The sequence below is a fragment of the Enoplosus armatus genome, chromosome 16 (genome assembly GCF_043641665.1).
Source record: "Enoplosus armatus isolate fEnoArm2 chromosome 16, fEnoArm2.hap1, whole genome shotgun sequence".
NCBI lineage: Eukaryota > Metazoa > Chordata > Actinopteri > Centrarchiformes > Enoplosidae > Enoplosus > Enoplosus armatus.
This window is the reverse complement of record NC_092195.1, coordinates 1,097,425-1,119,476: the sequence shown is the minus strand read 5'-3', so window position 1 is coordinate 1,119,476 and position 22,052 is coordinate 1,097,425. Positions and strand designations below refer to the sequence as shown.

The following is a 22,052-nucleotide window of genomic DNA, read 5'->3' as shown; positions in this document are numbered from 1 at the left end:
GCGTTCACTTACTGTTGTACGAACTGAAGTACATTTTAACAGTGACGCGTTCACTTACTGTTGTATGAATATTAACAGTGACGCGTTCACTTACTGTTGTATGAACTGAAGTACATTTTAACAGTGACGCGTTCACTTACTGTTGTATGAACTGAAGTACATTTTAACAGTGACGCGTTCACTTACTGTTGTTCGAACTGAAGTACATTTTAACGGTGATGCGTTCATTTACTGTTGTACGAACTGAAGTTCATTTTAACAGTGAAGCATTCACTTACTGTTGACTGTACTGAAGTGCATTTTAAAAGTGATGCGTTCACTTACTGTTGACTGTACTGAAGTACATTTTAACAGTGATGCGTTCACTTGGTGTTGTATGAAGTGAAGTGCATTTTAACAGTGAAGCGTTCACTTGCTGTTGTACGAACTGAAGTGCATTTGAACAGTGATGCGTTCATTTACTGTTGTACGAAGTGAAGTGCATTTTAACAGTGATGCGTTCACTTGCTGTTGTACGAACTGAAGTGCATTTGAACAGTGATGCGTTCACTTGCTGTTGTACGAACTGAAGTGCATGTGAACGGTGATGCCACCGCTTAGCTTAGGAAAAAAGTGAATGAACAACGAAGTCAGGGAGTGTTAATCTTTGAGCTGAACTGAACAAAGTGATGCATGATATCCACCTCTAACAAGTCCTCCTTGGTCCGTGAGAACGGTCGTAAAGTGTCTCGTGGGACTGGAAGAGCTTTGGGCTTTGTCTGAGAAAATAATCCTGATGATGTCATAGGATGTCGTCTGGATTCTTAAAACAGAAAGCCGGCATTACATACTGGAGGTACAGAGTTAGGTGCGTGCAGGTGGGGGGTGGGGGTCTAATGACAGATGCGATCCAGTTGTATTATGGGAAGTGGAGGATTCTGTGTTTTTGGTGCTTGATCCATACTAGGGACTAAAAGTCAGGATGTCTCCGCCTCTGCTGCACAGATTTTGACCACTCTGCACACTGTACACAGCTGTATGATCAAAACATAATCCTGCAGTTTTATCTGCTCAACCTCTTTACAAGATTTCACACATTAGCTCCAATGAGGATTTGGCACAATATATGGAATGCTATCATACAGCAGGGAAAGGGTTTTTAAACGGTAGTTTCCAGGGTTAAAACCATTTGGCTTTGGTCTACACTGTGTAATTTGTGTGTGTACCTGTTGGGTATCTTGTTTTCCTTGATCTTCGTCTTGATATTTTTGCTGAAGAATCTAATGATGTTTGGCTCCACAGTCTGCCTCCCACCAGGTTATCTCATCTGCTCAGACTCCGCGTACAAACCAGCTACGGCTGCAGAACTGGAAACATGCACAACCACTTCATGCGCACAGAGGATTTTGCTCGTAGAGATGGGTCCATTCTTGGCTCTTCTCAAAGCCGCCCCTATTTCCCCTCCATCCAGCTTCATCTGGGAGTTCCTCTGCTGATCAAAACGTCACGTCACACAGTAATAGCGGTAATTCCAGGACCAAACTGAGGTTTAAACTATGGCGTGTAAAATTAGACTCCTACGGAATTAGTCACAGACACTCATGTCATGAGCGCAGCAGGGAAAGGAGCGGGTAAGATGGCTAATGAGGAGAAAAGAAGATTGGAGGGGATTAGCAGTGACCTGCAAACAGCCATGTGGTAACAGGCTGTACGTCTCCCAGCGTCAGTCATGAAGCTGCTGGCTCACGGGTGGGATGTTGGTATGATGCTACCATGCTACGTGGTGGCTGTATGAGAAAAATACGAAGCTCTGAAGGCAGCAGGTGTTCCAATAAGTATGAATAAGGGGTTACTGCTCAATTTAGAGGCAATTCAGTGAGTTATCAACTTTATTTTAGATTTGAGTAACTTAAAGCTGCAATTGGCAATATAATTGAATTATAATTTTGCTTGAAACAACGCATTTTGACCATTGCATGTCACTGACAATATCTAATTGAAAGGCTCCTTTAAAAAAAAATGTGTGTCTGTGAGCACCCGCGCCCCCTTTCGTATTTAGTCTTATTAATTATCGAACTCATATTAGTTATTTCAACCGAAATTATAATTCAATAATATTGCGTACTGTAGCTTTAAATCACTAGAAACCAACTCAACTCAGACCAGCTGCTCCCTGCTGGATCTGGATCTGAATACCACGTACTGTACTTCAAAGAAAGAGCTGCTTTCCATAGGCTACGGCCATTCTTATGCATACATTTTTACACTAAACCACTGCATGGAAGGGACTGCATCAAGGCCTGTGCAGAAATGCAGAACAACAATCTGTCGTCCCTAGACTGTGCTGCCCTGAAACTCGCTCATATCTCCAAAGGCCAGTACTTCCTGTTTGACACTGGGTCATCCACTGGGGCACTAATTGTGGGTAATTCACACCACAAAGCAGAGGACCAAACGCCCCCAGGTGGTCCACAACACACTCTAAGCTAAATAAATGTTTCACAGCATCACCTCCTTCATAGTTCTGAGGGTCCCCTGGACATAACAGGGACAATAGTCACTCTGGAGGCTGGAGAGGAGGAGGAAGGAGCGTGTTGACTGTGACACCCCTGGGTGGATGAGATGGGGCTTAAAGCTCATTTGTGATACTATTAGGAACTAGGGAAATCTGTGTTTTTGAGTGCACAATATTTGGTTTATGAATGAAACATGTGCAATCTAATGCGACCAAAAAGTCCTGCAACAGATTCGTAGAAAGAAAAATGAACATAAATCAGCAAATAGGACTTGAAATCAGTTGTTGTTTTTTTTTAAGTACACATATCCCACATGGCCTGATGAAGCTTGAGTTGCATTAGACTGTACAAATGTACCTTGTGAACAGTTTACTCAGTGTATGCTGTTCTGCAAGGTGGAGCAGTCGGGCCGCATCACCTGCACGTAAAGCACCGGGGGATGCGTGAGTATCCTCCTACGATTCAGTCACATCGTGGATTTTGGAAAATGATTCGCAGTCAAAACCGAGAGAAAGCATGTGAGTCTGCATATTTTTAAACAGCGAGGCAAACCTAAAGTGGAGCAGTCAGACAGACAAGCCTGCACTTCTGTAACGTTTAAGCGGTCAACTGCGCAGTCGTAAACCTACGTTTTGTCATTTGCATTCTTATCTAACCAAATGTGGGCTGAGACGGGGGCCGGAAGGGCTCCTCCGCCCGGTGAGCTCACGGCGATCTTTCACTCCACGCTCGGCACAGGACCGCAGAGCCATGTTGACCCCCCGAGGATTTTGTGCTGTTATCGCCCTGCTGCCTTTGGCGGCGGGAATGAATGCTGGTAAGATCATTTATATCATCTTAACTCTTTAAGTTAAAATAAGCTTTAGTTCTAAAACAGACACACGTGTGCTGTGGTTTTAATGTCTCTCTTTGTGGCAAAAAAACAGTGAAACATAATTACTCTGTCACGACTTAACTTTAATTAAAATTAATTACTACTTAACTGTATCCGTATTCCGAGACATACCAGGTAATGCAACACCGGGCTGTTTTGACCTACAGTGCATCAATGGAGCAAATTCATTTTCATGAGCCTCAGCATCGGGTTTTACCTGTTGCCTTTTTTGCCATTGCAGATCGGAGTGTTCCGCTCGGCTCTAACCCAGGAAACAGGTGAGAAACCGCATGACGCAGTAGACTATGATAAACCTGCCGCGACTATGCAGATGATCTCGGCTATAAAATGTAAAATTGCGTCATTTTGTTTGTTATATATACTACAAAACTGTCAGTACCAATTGCGAGAGTAAAGATAAAGAACACCAATTTCGTCATCTGATAGGAAAAGTCCAACAGTCAACTGTTGGATGAATTGACGCTGAGCCCCAAATTGCTCCAGGTGGTCAGGCTAGCACCTTATATGGTAACACGCTGCCATCGATGTGTGTGAGTGTGTGTGTGAGTGTGTGTGTGTGTGTGTGTGAATGGGAGAATGAGAGGTAAAAAAAAAAAAAGTGCTTTGGATGAAAAGCACATGCAGCCATTTACAATTCTTTACTAATCTAATACAGCAAATTAACAGTGTAAGTATATACAGGTTTATTTCACCCGTCACTGATCTATTTCCAGGGCCTATCCTCAGACGATTTCACCAAGGTTCGGCCCTCTACACGTGGATCCTGGAGATGCTGGAGAGTGGCCAACTGATCCTTACAGAGACGCCAAGTCCAAACAAGAGAGCGCGATCGATATCGGCGTGCCTGCTCGTGTCGGAGGTACTTGTCTAATTACGGAGGCCTTCCCAGTTTATTTGACCCATTCAGACGGTTTTGGATTCAGCCATAGTGACACATTTGAGACAGAACGTATGTCTAACCAACAACATATGACCCTCACATACAGCCACCAGACTATAGTTATCATGGAAGGAGACCCTGCAGTGATTGAGTCGGCCACTTACCTATTTGAGAGGGATCCCACCGTATCAACTTTGCTGAGGTACCAGAAGGGGGCGCTGCATGTTCTCAGGGGAAGCAATTTGTTTTCCACTAGAAGTCATGATGTAATACTAGTTGGCCACGGCAGCAGTGGTGCCGATGCACCAGTCCAGCTAGCTGGTTATGGCCCGGAGGAACTTGCCAGATTTGTGTCCACCTTAAAAACTGAAAGCATCCCTGGTCACCTTGGCACCGTAAGCCTCATCAGCTGCAACCTCGGAAATGACCTGCGCTTTATGTGGCAGCTACTACAAGTTCTCCGGTCTCTCGGTGTGGAAACAAAGCTGCACCTACACAACTCCTTGCTGTCTGTTAGCTCTGAGGGAGAGATAATGACCGGGACTGACGGAGTCTGGAGGCCTCATGACCCCAGCCGGAGAGTCATTGCTGAACTGGACCAAAGCGGCGACCTGCTTCCAAAAGTGGCACTTGGCTGTGCAGGGCCAGTGTTTCCTGATTATAAAGGAAATGTTTTGTATCTTCAGACACTGGAGTGGCCAAGCCACCCTCAAATGTTTGTTCCAAAGGAGCTGCGCACAAAGTACCCTTCTATTGTCTGCCTGGAGGGGCTCACTTGGAGTTTGTTCTTTGAGGAGAATGAAAGAAGGCGTGCTCCTGATTATGTCCCAGACCGCGATCAAAGACACCTGAAAGCAATTTGGCTTACAGAGCCAGGACCAGATGAAGACAACGCTGTCTTCAAGCACATCAACAACATTCAGGATCTGCTTGTGGAGATTCGATACAATGCCAGAGAGGAAGTTGCGTCAGACCTTTACTATGTTCTCAATGAATGCATTTACAGAGTACACGGGAAAAATCTTAACGTAAGCCTGGTGGGCAAGTTCATGGGTTCGGACAATCCAGCTGAAATGGAACATTTCCGTCAGACTTTCAATGAGCAGCAAGGTGAATACTCCCTGCAGGAGCTGAGACAGGGTCTCAAAGCATCCAAATTCAATGACTTCTGTCGCCAGACTTTCCAGTTCCAGCAGTGTAACTACAACTGTGAGAGATGGGGCCGTTACTTCATGGCAGCGGTGTTTTCAGCATCCGTGCGTAACTTCAGAACCTTTTCCCTTTTCCTCATGAGCGTCATAGGCTGTGAGGTCGGCCGCTCACGGGGGACCGACGGCCCCCTGTGCGCGGCATTTGTTGGCGCTGACCACCCCATGGCGACTGATCAACCCTGGCCCGATCGCCTGCAACGAGGATTCTACGGCTGCACCGTCGACAACTACGAAATGGCACCGCACGACAGACAGATTTGGTTGGATCATGTCGTGGCAAAGGAAAACGCCCTGTACATCACGTCGAAGCAGATGATGAATGCTGTCGACCATGACGAGCAAACTGAGCTGGACATCTTTGGGAAGGTCAAAGTCATGAATAAGTACGTGTTCTCGGCTTATCTGGAGTTCTTTCGAGGCACGCCTGAGGGGAAGAAACTCAAGAGAGGGTGCGCTCCCTCTGTCCATGAGAATTTAAATCTCATGCCATAATGCTGGTCTCATTGTGTATTCGCTGCGCACTCGTCTCTGGTATGCTTCTACGTAGATTAATCTGACACAGAAGTTCTGCTTTGCCTGTTGCTGATAAGACACTGCAGTAAAGAGCATGATCCACGTCTGCTGCTGCAGCTACACATTTGATAGCGTTAATGGCTGGAAGAGTGGAAATAATCTCGATAATGCAGAGCAAGCAAACGTGATAGCTTAACAGCAGATATTTCGCATTTTCATAGAACCTACTTAAACTGTGTGAGACGACTTGTTTTCTTATTAAACCCATCAATTATTAAACAATAAATGCAGTGTTGGTGATTCCTTTTTATGTTTATTACATCAATTTTCTTAGGGTGTCACACAGGTCAGAATACAGAGAATTACAAAACATAAATACATAGAAAATGCAGGATCACAGAGGGTTAAGCATTACTAATAGGAACCTATAAAGGGACATTTTGTGATGTTTCTCCAAACAACAGACATCCTGGCGTTTAGAAAGAGGCCAAACTACCACTTTTTGTGCTCTGTCACTGACGCGTGAGGTCAAATTGAGATGATTATTGTCATATACTTAAAAGATTCAGACAAGGTTTAGCACTTGGAAGTTTACTGCGTAAACTGTCACTGCTGAACCAATAACAGATACCTGACCTAGAGTCAGTGGAAGAAAGGAATTGATCTGGCCTCATCGCGGTTTGACGACGGGCGCTCTCACACTGACGTGCCTCCAAATGGTACTTACGGGTTAGCGTTTTTTTTTTGAGACGCAAAGTTGACTACGTTATATTGCTGTGTATAAACTACGTGCTCGGCATCTACGTGGTTCACCGCCGAGATGACCGTTGCTGGTGAGAAAAGTGAGAAAAGACGGACACTGTAAGACCTCGTTCTTGTTCCCTTTTTCTAAAATGGTCAGTGCGATCCATTTTGAGGCCACGTGCACCATTTTCAAAACTACCAGCACTCCACTTTGAGCTTTGACAAAAAAGTCCATCACTCTGGTCATTAGTGACGCAAACACGAACCCATTTGAAGGCACCACGGATCACTGCTATACGTGGAAAAGAAACGAGACAAAACTGGAGCGAAATGAGGGGAAAGTTAATGACTATGACTGTGATAATGCCCAGCGCCTTTTGCACCAGTTCAATAAAAAAGAAAATTAAAAAAAAAAAGAGTTAGGCCACCCGACAAACGAAGCGCTCGTTGGATCGTCTAACCGTGTCTTGCAGGGTTCAATATGTGTTTGTGCGACGCGTCGTCCGACCACGTTCGAAAGGCAGGAGTGTTAGCTGCTCTGGATGTCTCCCCTGGAAGACGTTCCGCAGCGTTGCTGCTCACTCAGCAAAGTGACCGCTCTTCATGTGAAGGTGATTCTGAGATTGAAAGTGTTGTGATGGGAGTGTGTGTGAGAGAGACGCTGTTGGATGATCCAGCGAGCACTTCCTGTGAAGCACACGACAAGGTTTATATGGATGACATGTTCTATGGCCTAGTGTGTTTCAAGCATACCGAGGCCTTTGTTTTTTTGTTTTTTTTTAGCATGGAGACGTCTTACCGTAGATCGCTTTTGAGTTCGCTCTGGGAGGAAATTTGGGGATCCGGCGGCAGAACAGGACCTGGGTGTATCTTTAACTAATATAACAGAGAAGGACGGCTAAACCTCTGCGGCTAGTATAGCATGCTAGCCGAGATTAGACTGTCCTGTCCAGTAACAGGAACCTAAGCCAACATTAACATGCGCAGTATGTTAAATAAAACAACACATGGCTGCAAATGACTTAATTCACGATCAGAGGACGATTCCTTTATTGCAAGCTGTTTCAAATTGTAGTTTGATTTCTAAAAACCTTAAACGTATAGCAACATGTAGACAATGTGAGAAGCGAAACACTAACTAGCCTGAATTTGAACTTTTAACTGGTGCAAAGGATGCCGGGCAGTATACAGGCAGAAGCGTGACGTGGGAACCTGTCAGATAGAGATCACAGCATCTAAAAGCTGTAATGCCATAAACAGCTGGTTGTGTGTGTGTGCGGACTACACTTGGCACCTTTTGTATTCTGTCTGACACCTGATGGAGGAGAGCGATGCGCATGTTGTTACTCTGCTTAAGTGAAATTCCGGGGTGGGCGCTCCGGGCTCGCTGGTGTGTTGGGCCGAGAGCCTGCTCTTCACAGGAGGATGCAGCTGCAGCCCTTCGCGCCGCTGAGGAGGCCGTGCTGCGTGGTGGCTACTGACTGGATTAGGTTCCAGAAATGCTTGAAAGAGATGCCCTCGCCGTCGCCTACGCCCATCTTCCTCAGGATCTCGCCCAGTCCCTGTTCCGAGCCGATCCCCTGTGGGGACACCAGGACAGAGCACGATTAGAAATGATTTGTGGAGGCGCTAGCAAGTTATAGCTGACATTTGGGAAAAAGCCCCACCCCAACCCCCAAACATTTTTCACTAGCCGCCAAAAACATGACATTTTTAATCTCCTTATATGAAGATCTACAGGCTGTTTGAAAGCCTTCTCTCCATTACCAGGAATGTAATTCTGGTGGGGAAATACCAAATACATGTGCGGTTAGTTGTGTAGTTGTGAGATGTAGGTTGCTAACTGGCAGCGGTGACCTACAGGGTATAGAAGCGGGTTTATGACCAGAAGGTCGCTGGTTTGCTCAACGGACAAGGTGGGATAAATCTGATCTGGGCAGGGGAAGTGAAAAGCCCTCATCGCCACCATCTGAGGTGTCCTTGAGCAAGGCCCTAAGCCCCCTAAAACCTGCTCCAGAGAGAGCTGAAACTTCCCTGAATAAAGGTTCTTAAAAACATTTGTTGAAGTATCACTAATGATCCCTCATTGCGCAGGAAGACTAAGTTTGGATGATCAGTTCGTCCGACCCGTTGGCTTGTTTTTGCGACCTGCCCGACTTCTCTTTGGTGATGTCGGTAATGAACTTGGTTAGTGCAACGTAATCACGGGACAAACAATCAAACAACGGTCATCTCCAAGTTGTCACATTTACATCGCATTGGTTTTTACTTGACTCGCTCTGCATTCCAATGACTGTCGCAGGACGTTCACGTTGCACACGATGAACTCGTCAGATCAAGTCATATGCTAGGGCCTGTATCATATACCGTGTATGTGAAATATATGGAAAAAGGGTGAAAAGGTGAAAAGGCGCCCAACTCCGATTAAGTCAGGCTTAATCCGGATTGTTCTGGGGTTGTAAATCTTCTAAAGAAATACTCCTATGAACATGTTGAAGATCAAACACTCACCTGTTGGCTTGGAGTGTGGCTCTGAAAAAGTTTTGTATGTTTGCAGAAAGGATTACAGTGGTGACCCAGTTTCATGAATCGGAAACATCCGTAGAAACGTTTCGGGCTGCTTCTGCGACACGACCCGCTTCTGTGTCCGTTTTATTTTGTGTGACTGAACCGCAAATATTAGAGCCATCTTTCAAGCCTACGGGGATGTTGACACTCTTATATGTGTGTGTGTGTGTGTGTGTGTGTACAAGTCTTTGTGGTGTGTGTTTGGCTGGTGTGCGCATGACGCCTGTGTGACTCTGCTGCCGAGCATGTTTCGGACTGCCTTTGTGCGAGGTGAGTAAGGCGAGGTGCGCTGCCACACCCAGCGGCCTCGCCCTCGAGCACGTGGGGGCAAGCTAGCAGGCAAGCGCTTTTACCTTGACCAGGTTAGGCATCTGGGTGGACAAGAGGTTTTTGAATTCATCCGTTTTCAGCGTCGGACCGTTGTCAGCTGAAGCAGAGTGGAACTGGGTGACCAGCGTGTTGATGGCCGACTCCAGGTCTGAATACTGGGGGAGAAGAAAAGGGACATGGTCAATCCTAGATCTAATGCCACTTCCATAATTAGGGACATTGCCCTCGAACTAGTTTTGCTATTGGCTACTGACCGAAGTATCATCTATCATTACCCTCAAAAACAACCCATGTGCACATTTCCTGATCTGCTACCTCTATGGCTGATGCTTGGATAACTTCAGGCAACTAAACTACGTGTCCGTATCGCCCACTCCGACTGGTCACACTTTTAAAAAAATAAAAAAACAACTTAACTTTGTTAAGGTCAGGGAAAAGGTTTTAGTCTTGAGGCTAGAGAAAAAGTAGGAAAGTAGATCTGGCAAAGAAACCTGGGAATTAAAAGGAGGGTGGTTAAACAAATAGCAGGAGAGCTCTATTTGATTAGGGCCTCAAATGTTTACTTTACTGTTTTATTTTTGTTTTTACAAGTTTTATAACCCTGTTGAGCTTCCTCAACTCAACGCACCTTAATGCGCCGACCTTTCGGTGAGATTGTGATGTTTCTGACCTTTAAGCCAACATGGACAAGGGCGTCCTCAAAGAGCAAAATAGAAATTTGAACATCTGCGATTTCATGACAACCAGGGCAGGGTCCCGTCTATAAAACGGTTACTAAATGGGCCTTGAAGTCAGATTGTTTGTGCTTCCGAGGTCAAGAATGGACTCGTTTGTAGAAGTGGTGCAATTCGTAAGGAAGGTATTATGTTTAAAGCGGCATTCGCTCCATTTTTTGGCCACTTGGGGAAAATGCAACCGCGTGCATGCGTAAGACGTTAAGGTGAGTTCCCATTCATTTTGGACGTTTCGCGTTGGTGTCCACCTGGTGAATGTAAGTCAAACATTCCTTGTAACACAACCTTTTGAGTTGACACGGCGAAATCATACAGCCGCGCTCTTTAGCTGCGAAAAGCTTGCGCTCTGTTCGGCGGCTAACCGTGGCTGTCACAGCGGATTATCGACGCTTTTCCACTGAGCTGTGAGACCGAACCTGACTTCAAATGTGCTTGTAAAAACCAAAAACTTCAGCGAAAAAGACCAAAAAAGTCATTAGATTCAGTGTCCATGCTGATTAGGACAGCTCTCGCGTGGACATACACTCCTGGAAGTGGAAGGTGGGGGACTGAAAGTCTTCCTCAGACTCATAAATCCCTTTGTCTGTGCATATATACATATATATATATATATATATATATATATAAAGTGGAAAAGGGTTTTATTATGTTTTAGGTTTTTAAAATGTCTCTCAGCCATCAGCGGAACCCGCTCCAGTCTCGCTGGTTATTCAGTGCATGTGGGCCAACGGCTTTGTCAAAAAACCACACCCTTTCTGACTGATGTGCCACAAGCTGCTGCAAGCCCTCCTCACCTCTCCACGAAAACTATCCCACGGAGCGAGCACCGGCGTCCTGACTGTAGACAAGGTGCAGTATCTACCGCTGCGGAACATTCCAACGAGCCTCAGTGAGAGACAAGCACCTTTGGGGCTTTAGTTCAATGGCAGAAAGACGTGGACATGTAACCTTTTTTAAAAAAAACAAAAAAAAAACACTTTTTCACCTTTATTGGAAAGTAGTGGAGAAGTGTTTCTGGGATTCGGTCCCAATGAGAACAATTGCAGATAGGCTTCCCTGTTTTTTGTTAGAGTGGCCCATTACCACACCCAAAAAAAAAACAAAAAACCCTCACTAACTCACTGCTGATCTGAAACGCTACACGGTCGAGTGCTGCAAAAACATCCGGCAGTGAGCTGGGAGGAGGTTTTGGGGTCGTTGCGACGTCTCTCCTTGACCCCCAGGGTGTTTAATCACCCATTTGCAAGCTTCGGGGTGTAACTGATGGAGGTGGTTTGTTAGGTTTGTCTCATCTTGGGACGGGCTCCCGACAAAAGCGGGGCCCCACTGTGAGCTGACAGGCCACCCATGGGCGGGGGTTCTCTCTCTCGCTCTCTCTCTCTCCCTCTCTGGATTCTGAAGGATTCAGTCAGCACAGTGAGAAAGGGCCTAAAGCGAAGAGGAAGCCATGTTGCATTGCACAATAATGACACACACACACACACACACACACATACACACACGGGTGGTGGAGCCCCACCTGGGCCCTGCATTCAGAATGATCTGTATTAATGAAACAGCTATATAAAAGCTCTCCTTGTGTGTCTGCTGTCTGACGGCCCCCCTGCGCTGTTCAGTCCAGGGCGGGCTGACGGACTACAGCGGACTACATGGTCTCAGGGAGGGGCCGCTGCTGATCCGCGCACGGTCTGTGTAGCCTCTCCGTGCCCGAAAATAAGTTCAAGTAGCGGCTTTCTGCTGCTGAACTGAATGCCGTCTGATCCCGGATCCATAAGCGCCCCCCCCCCCCCCCCGCGTTTGCTTTGTCACACACACACACACACACACACACACACACACGCGCGCACGCAGTTGGAAGTCGAGCCATCCGGGAGAAGGCGAGCTCTTCCGCCTGGCCGAGGTGGCGCGTCTTCAGCAGGAAACCGTTTCCCACCGCGGCCCCTCGCACCTCCTGGACGGCTCTGATCTCTTCTCAGTCCTGGTCTAAACACTTATTAATCCCGCAGTTTTTCTCCTCCTCCCCCCCCCCCCTCTCTCTCTCCCCGTGAAAACTAAATGTAAAGTTTTCAGAAGTCACACTTTACTTTACAAAACCTCGTGGGGCTTAAAACTCCGGGTCCAGCTCTTTAGGAAACCGAAAGACCAGCCTTGTAGTAGGGCTATTCTCAGTTCTTACCTGAGGCATTGTGGACAGGGTCTGGATGTGGTCACTTTAGTCCAACTGCGAGTCTGCTGCTGCTGCTGCTGCTGTTACAGTTGCTGCTGCTGTCTGTCTGTCTGTCTGTGTGTGTGTGTGTGTGTGTCTCTGTGTGTGTACACAGCTGGCAGAGTTCCTGGATCCTCCCTCAGCTGAGAGCGCACAGCCAGGAAGAAGGAGCAGTGGGGCCGAGCCAGTCCCTCAACCCTCCACTTAAAGCAGCCTACCTCCATGGCACACACACACACACACACACACACACATATATATACACACACACATATATATATATATTTGCACCTAAGGTTGTGGTTGTGTTAAGTGTGCGATGCTGTATGAAGTCTGGGACATTATATTCCACTGAGACGCAGCTCACATTCAACTCATTCCACATCTGGAAACTTTTAGTAAAAGTTGGACTCTGTTGTTGTTGCAAATATCTGCCTGCGAGTTGAGGCTGGTATTCTAATTTTTCCTCCCCGGCTGTCACACCGCGTTAACCTCTTCCCCACCAACTGTCGATGCGACACAGATACTTTTTGTTTTTGTTTTGTTTTTTGGTTTTTTTTGACGCTGCCAAAGGCGCTCTAGACTGAGGGGAGCTCAGAGCTCAGAGGGGGGGGGGGGGGGGGGGGGGGGGAGAGGGAGAGAGGGAGAAAGGAAACAGGCAAGACCACATTCTTTCTATCCGGTTTTATGGCTTGAGACCGTCAGTGGGGTGGGTGTAGAAGCGAGGGAGGGGGGGGGGAGCTTAACCACAAGAATCTATCTGAAGAAGAGGGGGAAAACAGAATACCAGCAGACAGCAGATCCTCGGGATTTTTCCAACACTGGGGTAGAAACTGTAGGGATCAGCTGAAGGGTGTGTCAGAATATATGATTTATTTTAATGATTTACATGGTCAGACAGAGACCCCCCCCCCTCCTCCTCCTCCTCCTCCTCCTCCTCCAGGGCCTATGTGAGTGGGAAGGGTTGATGCCACACCCAATCAAAGCGGCCATGGCGAATTGTTTCGGTATGAGACCATCGGCGCTTTCCCACTGTTTCATCCTCGGTGATACTGCTGCACCCAGATGCTTTGCATTAACACACACACACACACACACACACTTACATGAACACACAAACACGGACACACTTTTCGTTAAACACAGCGAGCGTGGCCACAAGTGAAATGTGAGCTGAAAGAAAGCACAAGTTGCCAGGTGAGCTGGAACACAGAGCGTTCCCAGCAAACCTTCCTACATTTCCCATGATGCAGCTCCGTAGGAATCTCTTCGTGAGCCTGAACCGAAACATTTTAGGCGCAGTGTGCACACAGCATTTATTTTTTTTTATTTTTTTTCCCTCCCCACCTGTCACGTTTCACAGAAGGTGGTGCCAACTATTTTGTGTGAGTGAATGTTTCCCTTAGGTGCATCACAAAAAAAGTGTTTTGGGGGTTATACATACGTGCACACATAACATCCACTCTCTATGAACTCCTAACACAGCTGGAATTCAAAAAATAAATAAATAAGAGGGAAACAGAGAAAAGAACTTTATTTCAACATTGCACACAGTCTTTTATCAATTGTTTCATTTGCCGTTATTCCTTACTTTTCTAATTGTCGACAAAATCCCGCAAAAAAAAACAAACAACAACCAACAACACGTTAGTGTGACTTTGTCAGCTCCGAGCCCATTGGTTCCTACTGTGTTTAAAAAGGCTCGGCCATTTCCTAAAACAGCGGCTCACTGAGTAACAAACAGGAGGAAATAGTTTATATTTGTTGGCGGTCATTTTGTTGGGGACTATTTTCAGCGGTGGATGAATACACATTTGGTGCTCTAGTGAGTATTTGGGGCAGCAGGACGGTGTGTGTGTGTGTGTGTGTTCATGGTGATGAAGTGCAACAGTGTGGCTCATTGATTTGATTTTGGTGGTGCTCTATGGCGCAGAGGGAGAAGATCTCGTTAGCGGATCCGCTTGCTGTTGGTTTGGGTCAACACGAGCGCACAGTTACCCACGGATTCTAAACGTGATTAAGCGCGTGGATATGTCTCGAAAGCTCATCACAAAGGTTTGTTGCTCCGCGGCATCTTATTCGACTGCTTGCTGAGTTGATTCTCTGTGAAGTGCTCAACTATTCTGACAGAGAGGGCCGGAGCATTCAGGGGATTCGAAACTGGGGGCACACACAAAAAAAAAAAAAAAGGACTCTGGCGCGTTCATTCAGAACTTATAAATTCGGTGCTCAGCTGAAGGTGAAAGCCCTCCAGGTGCTCTTTAAGTTTCTCCCTCACGTGTTCTCTCATTTCCACCGATGCGGTGCTGATGGCAGAATGCCGGTCACTATGTTCACCATCACAGGCCGTTTCAACCGCCGACTGGCCCCCGCTGTTCTCCGTCACATACCCCGAGTCTCCTTTGAAATCCACTTCTGACACAAGTATGGTTTGTGCTTCGACAGCGACTCCCTTCATCTTGAGAATGCTTTGTAGTCCGTCTTCGGCGGGGACGGGCACCAGAATGACCTGTCCCTCGGCACTGTCCTGAATCCAAAACAACTGCTGCTGCTGCTGCTGCTGCTGCTGCTGCAGGTCCCGGCTGTGCTCCTGAGCCACAGCTTCGGTCTCCCCTTCACACATGTCAGAGAGCAGCAGCTTCTCCAAACTCTGCTCATGAATGTCAGGTAGAGGCACTCCAGCAGGGATCGCATGTTGAAGACCTTGAGTTTGGAGCAGGGCTTGGGACTTTGTTACACCCGAGTCACTGGTCTCTACACCTTTCCCGGGTGACCTTTCCAACCTGACCGTCTGTGCGTCTTTGGCATTTTCAGCCGTGCTACAAGAACCGGTTTCTTGAACACTTCTCTGACAGTCCTCATCCACTGTGGGCTGCACATCTTTGCCAGTCTTTGAAACTCTGCGCGCTACCCGACCACCTACCTGCACCTGTCCTCTTCCACAGTAAAAGCAGTATCCCTTCTCCTCCTCGCACCAGCTGTTGGGGTCAGGAAGACAACCACCCCCAAACTCTATCTGATCCATGCACCTGTCCTCAAACACCCCTGCATCCTCAGATTTGGGATCAGTCTCGCTCTCCTCCTGGTAAGAGTCTCCTTTGCCTCGTCTCTTCTCCCCCCCTGGTGTCCAGCGCCCCCTGCTCTTACAACCATCGCGTGACGCAAGCAGCGCCTGCTTCAGCCGTTTGTCGCGGAGCCTTAGCACAGTGCTCCGCAGGCGGTTCTCCCTCCGCCTGGCTGCGTGCAGCTGTCGTAAGGCCTTCTCCAAGCAGTCAATCGCCTGGTCGAAACGCCTCCTCCACAGCAGGGGGCAGAGCTGAGCGTAGCTGTGCTCCTTTGACAGGTAGAAGCCTGGAGGAGGGGGCAGGCGCCTCATGTAGCGTGACGGGGAGAGAGGCCGAGACACCGGCGGCGGTGAAGGATTGCGTTCTTTCTGCAAGAGCTGCTCCACCCCTGGCAGCTCTTGAGACGATGCAGGCATGTTTTCGCCAGTGTCCTCAGCTACTGACCTCTGACCTGTGGGTTCTTCTGAACTTTGAGCCTTGTCTGTCTCCTGCTGAGCATTCCACTGGTCGCCTGAGCCAAGATTCTTCCTACAGAAAGGAGGATAAAGTGACAAAAGCTGTCTGTTCCATTAGTGTTTCACATGGTACGCCATACACACTCTTACTAGCTATATAATATATATATATATATATATATATATATATATATATATGTCCCTTTTAGTGCAGATGTCATGATTCCGTCACGGCGTTAGCTGGAGGCAAAACACTGGAGGCAAAACAGGAATCACCAGCCAGCAGTTGGCTACGAAAACATCCTCTTGCTGCATGACATTTAGCGCTACACCTCTATCAGGTAGGTGTAGCGCTAAATGTCATCCCATTCCACTGAGTGTACTGGTTGGTTGGTTCATGTTAAGTTTAACCGTACATACTTTGGCCGTACATATTCAGAGAAACTCGTATTTTCTTCAGCCATTGTTAAAAAAACAAGCCAACAAAACTTTCTAGCTAGCCTCCACCTAAGCTCCGCCCACAAAAAAACGTCACAATATTTACTAACAGAAAAGGGGTCTATAGCGCTGCGTACTTTTCATTCAGAGTTAACATTAGCTCTTGTACCTTGCAGTTGTATAAATCACCCCCAGCATGTGTGTGTGTGTGTGTCTGTAACTTTTTATTGAGTATGTTGCTTTTCTCTCCTTTGTTGTGCTCACACTTTAATAGACAACAATATTTCAAACTGTTAGTTAACGAATGACATTTCATCCTCAACAATTATTGTCATAATTCAAATATTCACTTTAATACACTTTAAAAACTGAGAGTATGTGAGAATGTCCATATTGAAATGCAACAGTTTTGGTTTTCATTGTTTTAACTGACTTGGCCCGTAATGATCTAGTGCCATGTTAGTGAATGAGGCCCATTGTGAATCACTCCCATAGGTGCTCATGATACACAGTTTCTATAGTATGTGATACCCCTTGATATCTACGGAGTCCCGGAGTGGCCATAAAGAGAAAAAAACCCCCGATTTGTTCCAACGTTTTGATTAATTAAGTGTACACACAGACCAGCCTGGTATATCAGGAGTGTTGAGAATAGGAAAACTTGCTTCCCGTAACGACCTTCTTGCCGTCCGCGGATAACGAACGATGTGAAATCATGTTCGAGCTCGGGACCTTTCATATCCTGTCTTGAGACAGCACTCAAGTGGGACCTCGACAATCTGACTCCGTGCGAGTTGTGTTTACCTGACAGGAGTGCCTTCTTGCTGCTGCAGTGTCCCTGGTCTTTTGCATTTGGTTGCTGAAGAGGCATCAAATACTGTAGGAAACGCATCTTCCTTCAGTCTCCTGATCCCACTGTGAGGGAAAGCACATTTTAGGTGTCCGCTATTTGAGCGGCGTCAGCAGTGGACTCATATTTTGGAGCAACGGTCAATAACAGAATGTCTCGTAATGTCCTGACTGAGTCTACAGACCTGCATCCAGTCAGCTCAAAACTTTCCGGGGTGAAGTGTTTGGAGCAGAAGTAGACAAAGTCGGTCTGAGGATCCCAGGAGTCCGCACGGTGGGAGTTGGTGATCCAAAGGTTCCTCCGAGTTGCTCCTTTTGGTAACCTGGCCATCACAACGACAAATATATTACTGTAATGCTGTCGTCACGTTTGTCACGTCAACACTTCAAGTTAAATAGGGAGACATTTAGGAACGTCATAAAATCGAGAATTCAGGGAGCCGTCAGCGGTGTAACACAATGAAAAAATAGAAAGTCTTCTCGGTAAAAAGGTGAAATAAGCTCTATCTTATTCAAATACACGTGTCATTACAATGAAAAAGAAGAAAATATGGATATGGGAGATATTGCTACGCATGTCGCAGATGTTATGTAGTCTGGATGTGTTCAACTTTGAGTTTTGAATGTTTCTGCTGCTGGTTCCTGAAGAAGCAGCTCTAAGCCTGAGCTAACTGTTTGTCATATATATATATATATATATATATATATACACATTAAATAATCATGTTGAACACAGTACGTAAGTAACTCAGCTCTGGGAGTGAGACACGCGGGTTTCTCCCTGATTCCATCCCACGATCAATTTTCTATCAGCTAACGAATGGATCATCGACCCACTCGTCGAAAGAGATGCAACAACCGAATCCACGGGTTGTCAAGACTTCGAAAGTGCTCACTTGTGAAAGGTGACGCCAGCATTTCGGGTCCCGCGGTTGTCCCGGGATTTGCAGCCGCCTGCTGAGCAGTGTCTTGGCATCTGAGAGTGACACAGTGAAGAGAAAAGAAGAAGTTAAGCAGTCAGTCATATGTTTTGACAATAACGGGATCTTTAATGGGATTAAACGTTACATGCGACGTCTCCTCTTTAATAGCATCAACTGTATTAAACTATCACACACACACACACACACACACACACACAACACAGCAGGTAGACGCATGATCTGCATCAGCTTTGAGACCTTGTGTGGTTATGGAATGGTAAATGGTAAATGATCTCACTCATATAGCGCTTTGCAACCTTAGTCTTCATGCCGAAACATGGGAAGTCATCTACTCACTAGTCCGCCTTCACAGCCTCGTCGTGTTTATACTCTATATCTATCTGTCTGTATATCTATATCTATCTATAGTCTCTTAAAAGTGAAACTCAGCAGTGGTGACATCGAAGTGGTGGAGTTCCTTTGTAGCCTAACGTTAGCGTTTTAGCTTCTGGCGATTCCATTGACGCTTTAAAAACCATGAAAGTGGTGTTCATTAGTGAAGATTATCTCGCTGAACAAAACGTGTAAGAATCATAAACTTTTGTTTTGCCACAGAGCGTATTTTCTGCAATAATCCCAAATCCCACGGAACAGTCCCATTGGCTTTTAGTCGAGGGAACCAGGGGCGACGCTAACTTCCGGGTTTGCCTACAAAAATACGCCATGCCTGCGACAGCTCTATTAGGAAGAAATATAGCAGGGCTATTCTGCATGGCTGAAACAAACAATTATTTCCATTAACTATTAATCTGCTGATCATTATTAATTGATCCGTCATAAAAACTGTGAAAAAAACGACCATCACGATTCTCCAGAGCCCTAAGTGAAGTCCTCAAATGTCTTTGAGGCATTTGGGAACCCGACGCCAGCAAATGTTTTTGACTTGATACATAATTTAAAAAAAAAAAAACCCATGTGTGATGATCGTCTCATTCTAGAACCATAGGCATTCATCTGCAGCTATGACGGCCTCCACTCTTCTGGTTTCAAACCTTACGCCGGACATCGGGATCTGGCTTGCAGGGGTGTGCTCCCATTCAGACGCAAGAGCATCAGTGACGCTGGCTGACCGGGTCTGGCTCACGGTCACAGTCACAGTGTTCCAGGCCGCTCCACCACGGGTGCTGGAATGGGGTGGATGTCAGGGCTCCGTGCAGGCCGGAGTCAGGCGCACGTAAAAATGTTGGAACTGTGGTGGCAATCGGTAATCGGCGTCTTGTGGAGGATGTGAAGTGATTTAAAAAAAAATAAAAAATAAAAAATGTTCGGTTGACTTGAAGGAGGCTGGTCTCTGTCATGGCAGAGGCAGTTACAATAGAGAGTTTATTGACTAATGACCAGGAACTGATGGCATTTATGAATATGTTCCTTCATACGGTTTAAGTTTCTTTCTACACGATGAAGACAATAACTGACTACTGTCTATATGTAAAACAGTCAGCAGACTAACTGATAATTTGATCAATAATCATTTATTTGCAGCCCTGCGATACATTTTGAAGGACAAGGACTGAAACGTTCAAATTCACCAACAAAAAGCAGTCGTTGCTGTATTCTTGGAGGGAATGGAACATCCCATAGCCGCTCTCTCTCTCTCTCTCTCTCTCTCCCTCCTTAAATAAGAAAGGTGTATTTGTCATGTTTATCCAACATTTATCACATCTTCATCTCGAATTTTAAATTCATGTTTCATTTATTTATTTATTTTCTTTTTGGGATCATCACATGATGGCACTGTTGGCTTCATTTTGATTTCAGCAATAAAGTTAACGCTGAGGAGAGAAAAAAAAAAAAACCTTGACACCGAGTACCGCCCCCCCCCCCCCCCCCCCCCCAATGTAGACAGTATGGCGTGTTGCATTCAGGTCGAGCTAAATAGCTAGGAAAGAAGCATAGACGGTCATATTTTGGACTTAAGACGTCCTGCCATTGAAGCGTTGCTGCTGTTGTGGACCGGTTTCAGCTAACGTGATAAGTCTCCTCGTCACGGCTGAAACAACCACCAATGTCCGCGCAGTGGCTTTCGAGGAGTGTGGCTGAAACAGGGAACACCGTCACTTTACTACCACGCAGCGGCTGGCCGTCCGTTGTCTCCCTGCTGCCTTAAACTCCGCTAACACGCTAATGTGGCTCACGTAACAAGCTAGCCGGGAGCTAGCCGGCTACAAAGCTAGCCCGCTGTCAACGCAAAGTCCTAGTTTTCGGTTGCTACTGGTGGCGCCCAGCAAAGCTGACGATGTATATACATACTAAAAATATTACCCCTGCACTGCAGACGTCGACCTCACGAAGATGGCGGATCTTTTTCTTCATTCACCTTCTTCCTCCTTTTCCTTGTCCTCCCCTTTTTTCTAAAGAAAACTTTATTTATAACCTGCCGCACGTTTCAAAGACCACTACATTCAATACATCAATATACCTATATGTGTGTATATACATTATATACATATATAATCAATATATATATATATATATTTATAAATACACACACAGTATATACTATATGTGTACATAATGACCTACCATTTACCTGCTACCTTTTTCTGCACCACCTGCCAAAAAAGGCAGCCCCCCCCCCCCAGTTGACTGGATCAGTGGACAGGAGGACAGAGAGTAGGCGGGCTCTCAATCAAAGCACACCCCACAACACACACACATACACACACACATACACACACACACACCAGCTTGCCCCTCAGCTGAAAGACCCAGGTAGTGTGTCACAAGTGCGCTAAGAAGAGGACAGTCCATGTGCCACACGGAGCTCTGCGGTCTCGATGTAGGCTGTGTGCACGGGGCCGGTGCTGCTGCTGCTGCTGCTGGACCCGGTCGCGGTTGCTTCCTGCCTTCATGCGAGAGAGAACGGACCCGGGAGGCTCCAACAACACTAGGACCGATGTTTTTTGGCCCCTGCAGCTGCACTAGACCCCTGACACGGGGCATGGATATATGTAAGTCGCCCTGGTGAACGCTTGGGTCGGGACCGCCTACAGTCCAGTCACCAGGAGTTGCCCTGCGTCTGTGGCTGTAGTCCATCACCGGGTTCGTCACTGTTTGTCCCAGTGTTATTATGGGTGAAGTGAAGGAGTGCATGGTGGATTTGAAACAGATATAGTCCCAAAGGGTGAACGAGAAACAGGTACAGAGCACCTGCAAGCAACGCCTCGATCCTTGCTGTCTGTCATGGCGTACGCAAGCGTCTCCGTTTGGATTCAGTGATGCCGAATATTCGGACACGGTCTGTAGAGGTTGTGGTACCCGTCTGGCGCATGTTTTCATTTAAGTAACTGAAACTGTGGACTAGTGCTTTGTGAGGTCCGTGGTTCACAGTGCCGTGTGGTTCCTGTCTTTACCAGAGGGCGATGGGGCCTTGTTTTGACAGCTGCCGTACCTGGACCAAACAAAGGATCGGAAAGGATTTTGGCTTGCGGATTCTGATCCGTCAAGAACATATGGGTCGATCTTGCACACGCACCAGTTTTATTAGCAATGCACCAGATTCCTCATTATGGCCGGCTGCCGTCTGGCTCCTCCCCGAGGTCAAGGGTGAGAGGTGAGGGCCTGTCAGTCTCTGCCAGTGTCCGAGTCTTTGTCTCCTCGGCTTCCTCTCTGTTGACTCAGAGGGTGTCAAACGTGTTTTACTGCCTTTGCTCAAGCCTGAAATAAAAAAAACGATTTAACCAGGC

The 22,052-nt window shown here is 46.7% G+C and overlaps 2 protein-coding genes across 2 annotated transcripts; both read right to left on the bottom strand.

Annotated features, from left to right (window-relative positions):
- Window positions 1–6,287: 6,287 nt before the first annotated feature.
- On the bottom strand, window positions 6,288–12,697 carry s100v2 (S100 calcium binding protein V2). Its single transcript, XM_070921838.1, has 3 exons — window positions 12,547–12,697; window positions 9,660–9,791; window positions 6,288–8,318 (listed from the first exon to the last, which is right to left on the bottom strand). The coding sequence occupies exons 1-3, from the start codon at window positions 12,553–12,555 to the stop codon at window positions 8,154–8,156; spliced, it is 306 nt and encodes a 101-aa protein (XP_070777939.1). The 5' UTR covers window positions 12,556–12,697; the 3' UTR covers window positions 6,288–8,153.
- Window positions 12,698–14,773: 2,076 nt separating this feature from the next.
- Window positions 14,774–18,359, bottom strand: thap7 (THAP domain containing 7). Its single transcript, XM_070922107.1, is given in 5 exon segments — window positions 14,774–16,169; window positions 17,344–17,399; window positions 17,401–17,449; window positions 17,569–17,706; window positions 18,280–18,359. Coding segments are annotated over 5 exon segments (1,713 nt in total). The 3' UTR covers window positions 14,774–14,779.
- Window positions 18,360–22,052: the final 3,693 nt, after the last annotated feature.

What these genes read in the sequence shown, in the direction of transcription:
- s100v2 (XM_070921838.1), bottom strand. An exon ending in AGATGCCTAACCTGGTCAAG is followed by an intron (nt 8,319 to 9,659) that starts GTAAAAGCGCTT and finishes GTGTCCCCACAG; the next exon opens with GGGATCGGCTCGGAACAGGG.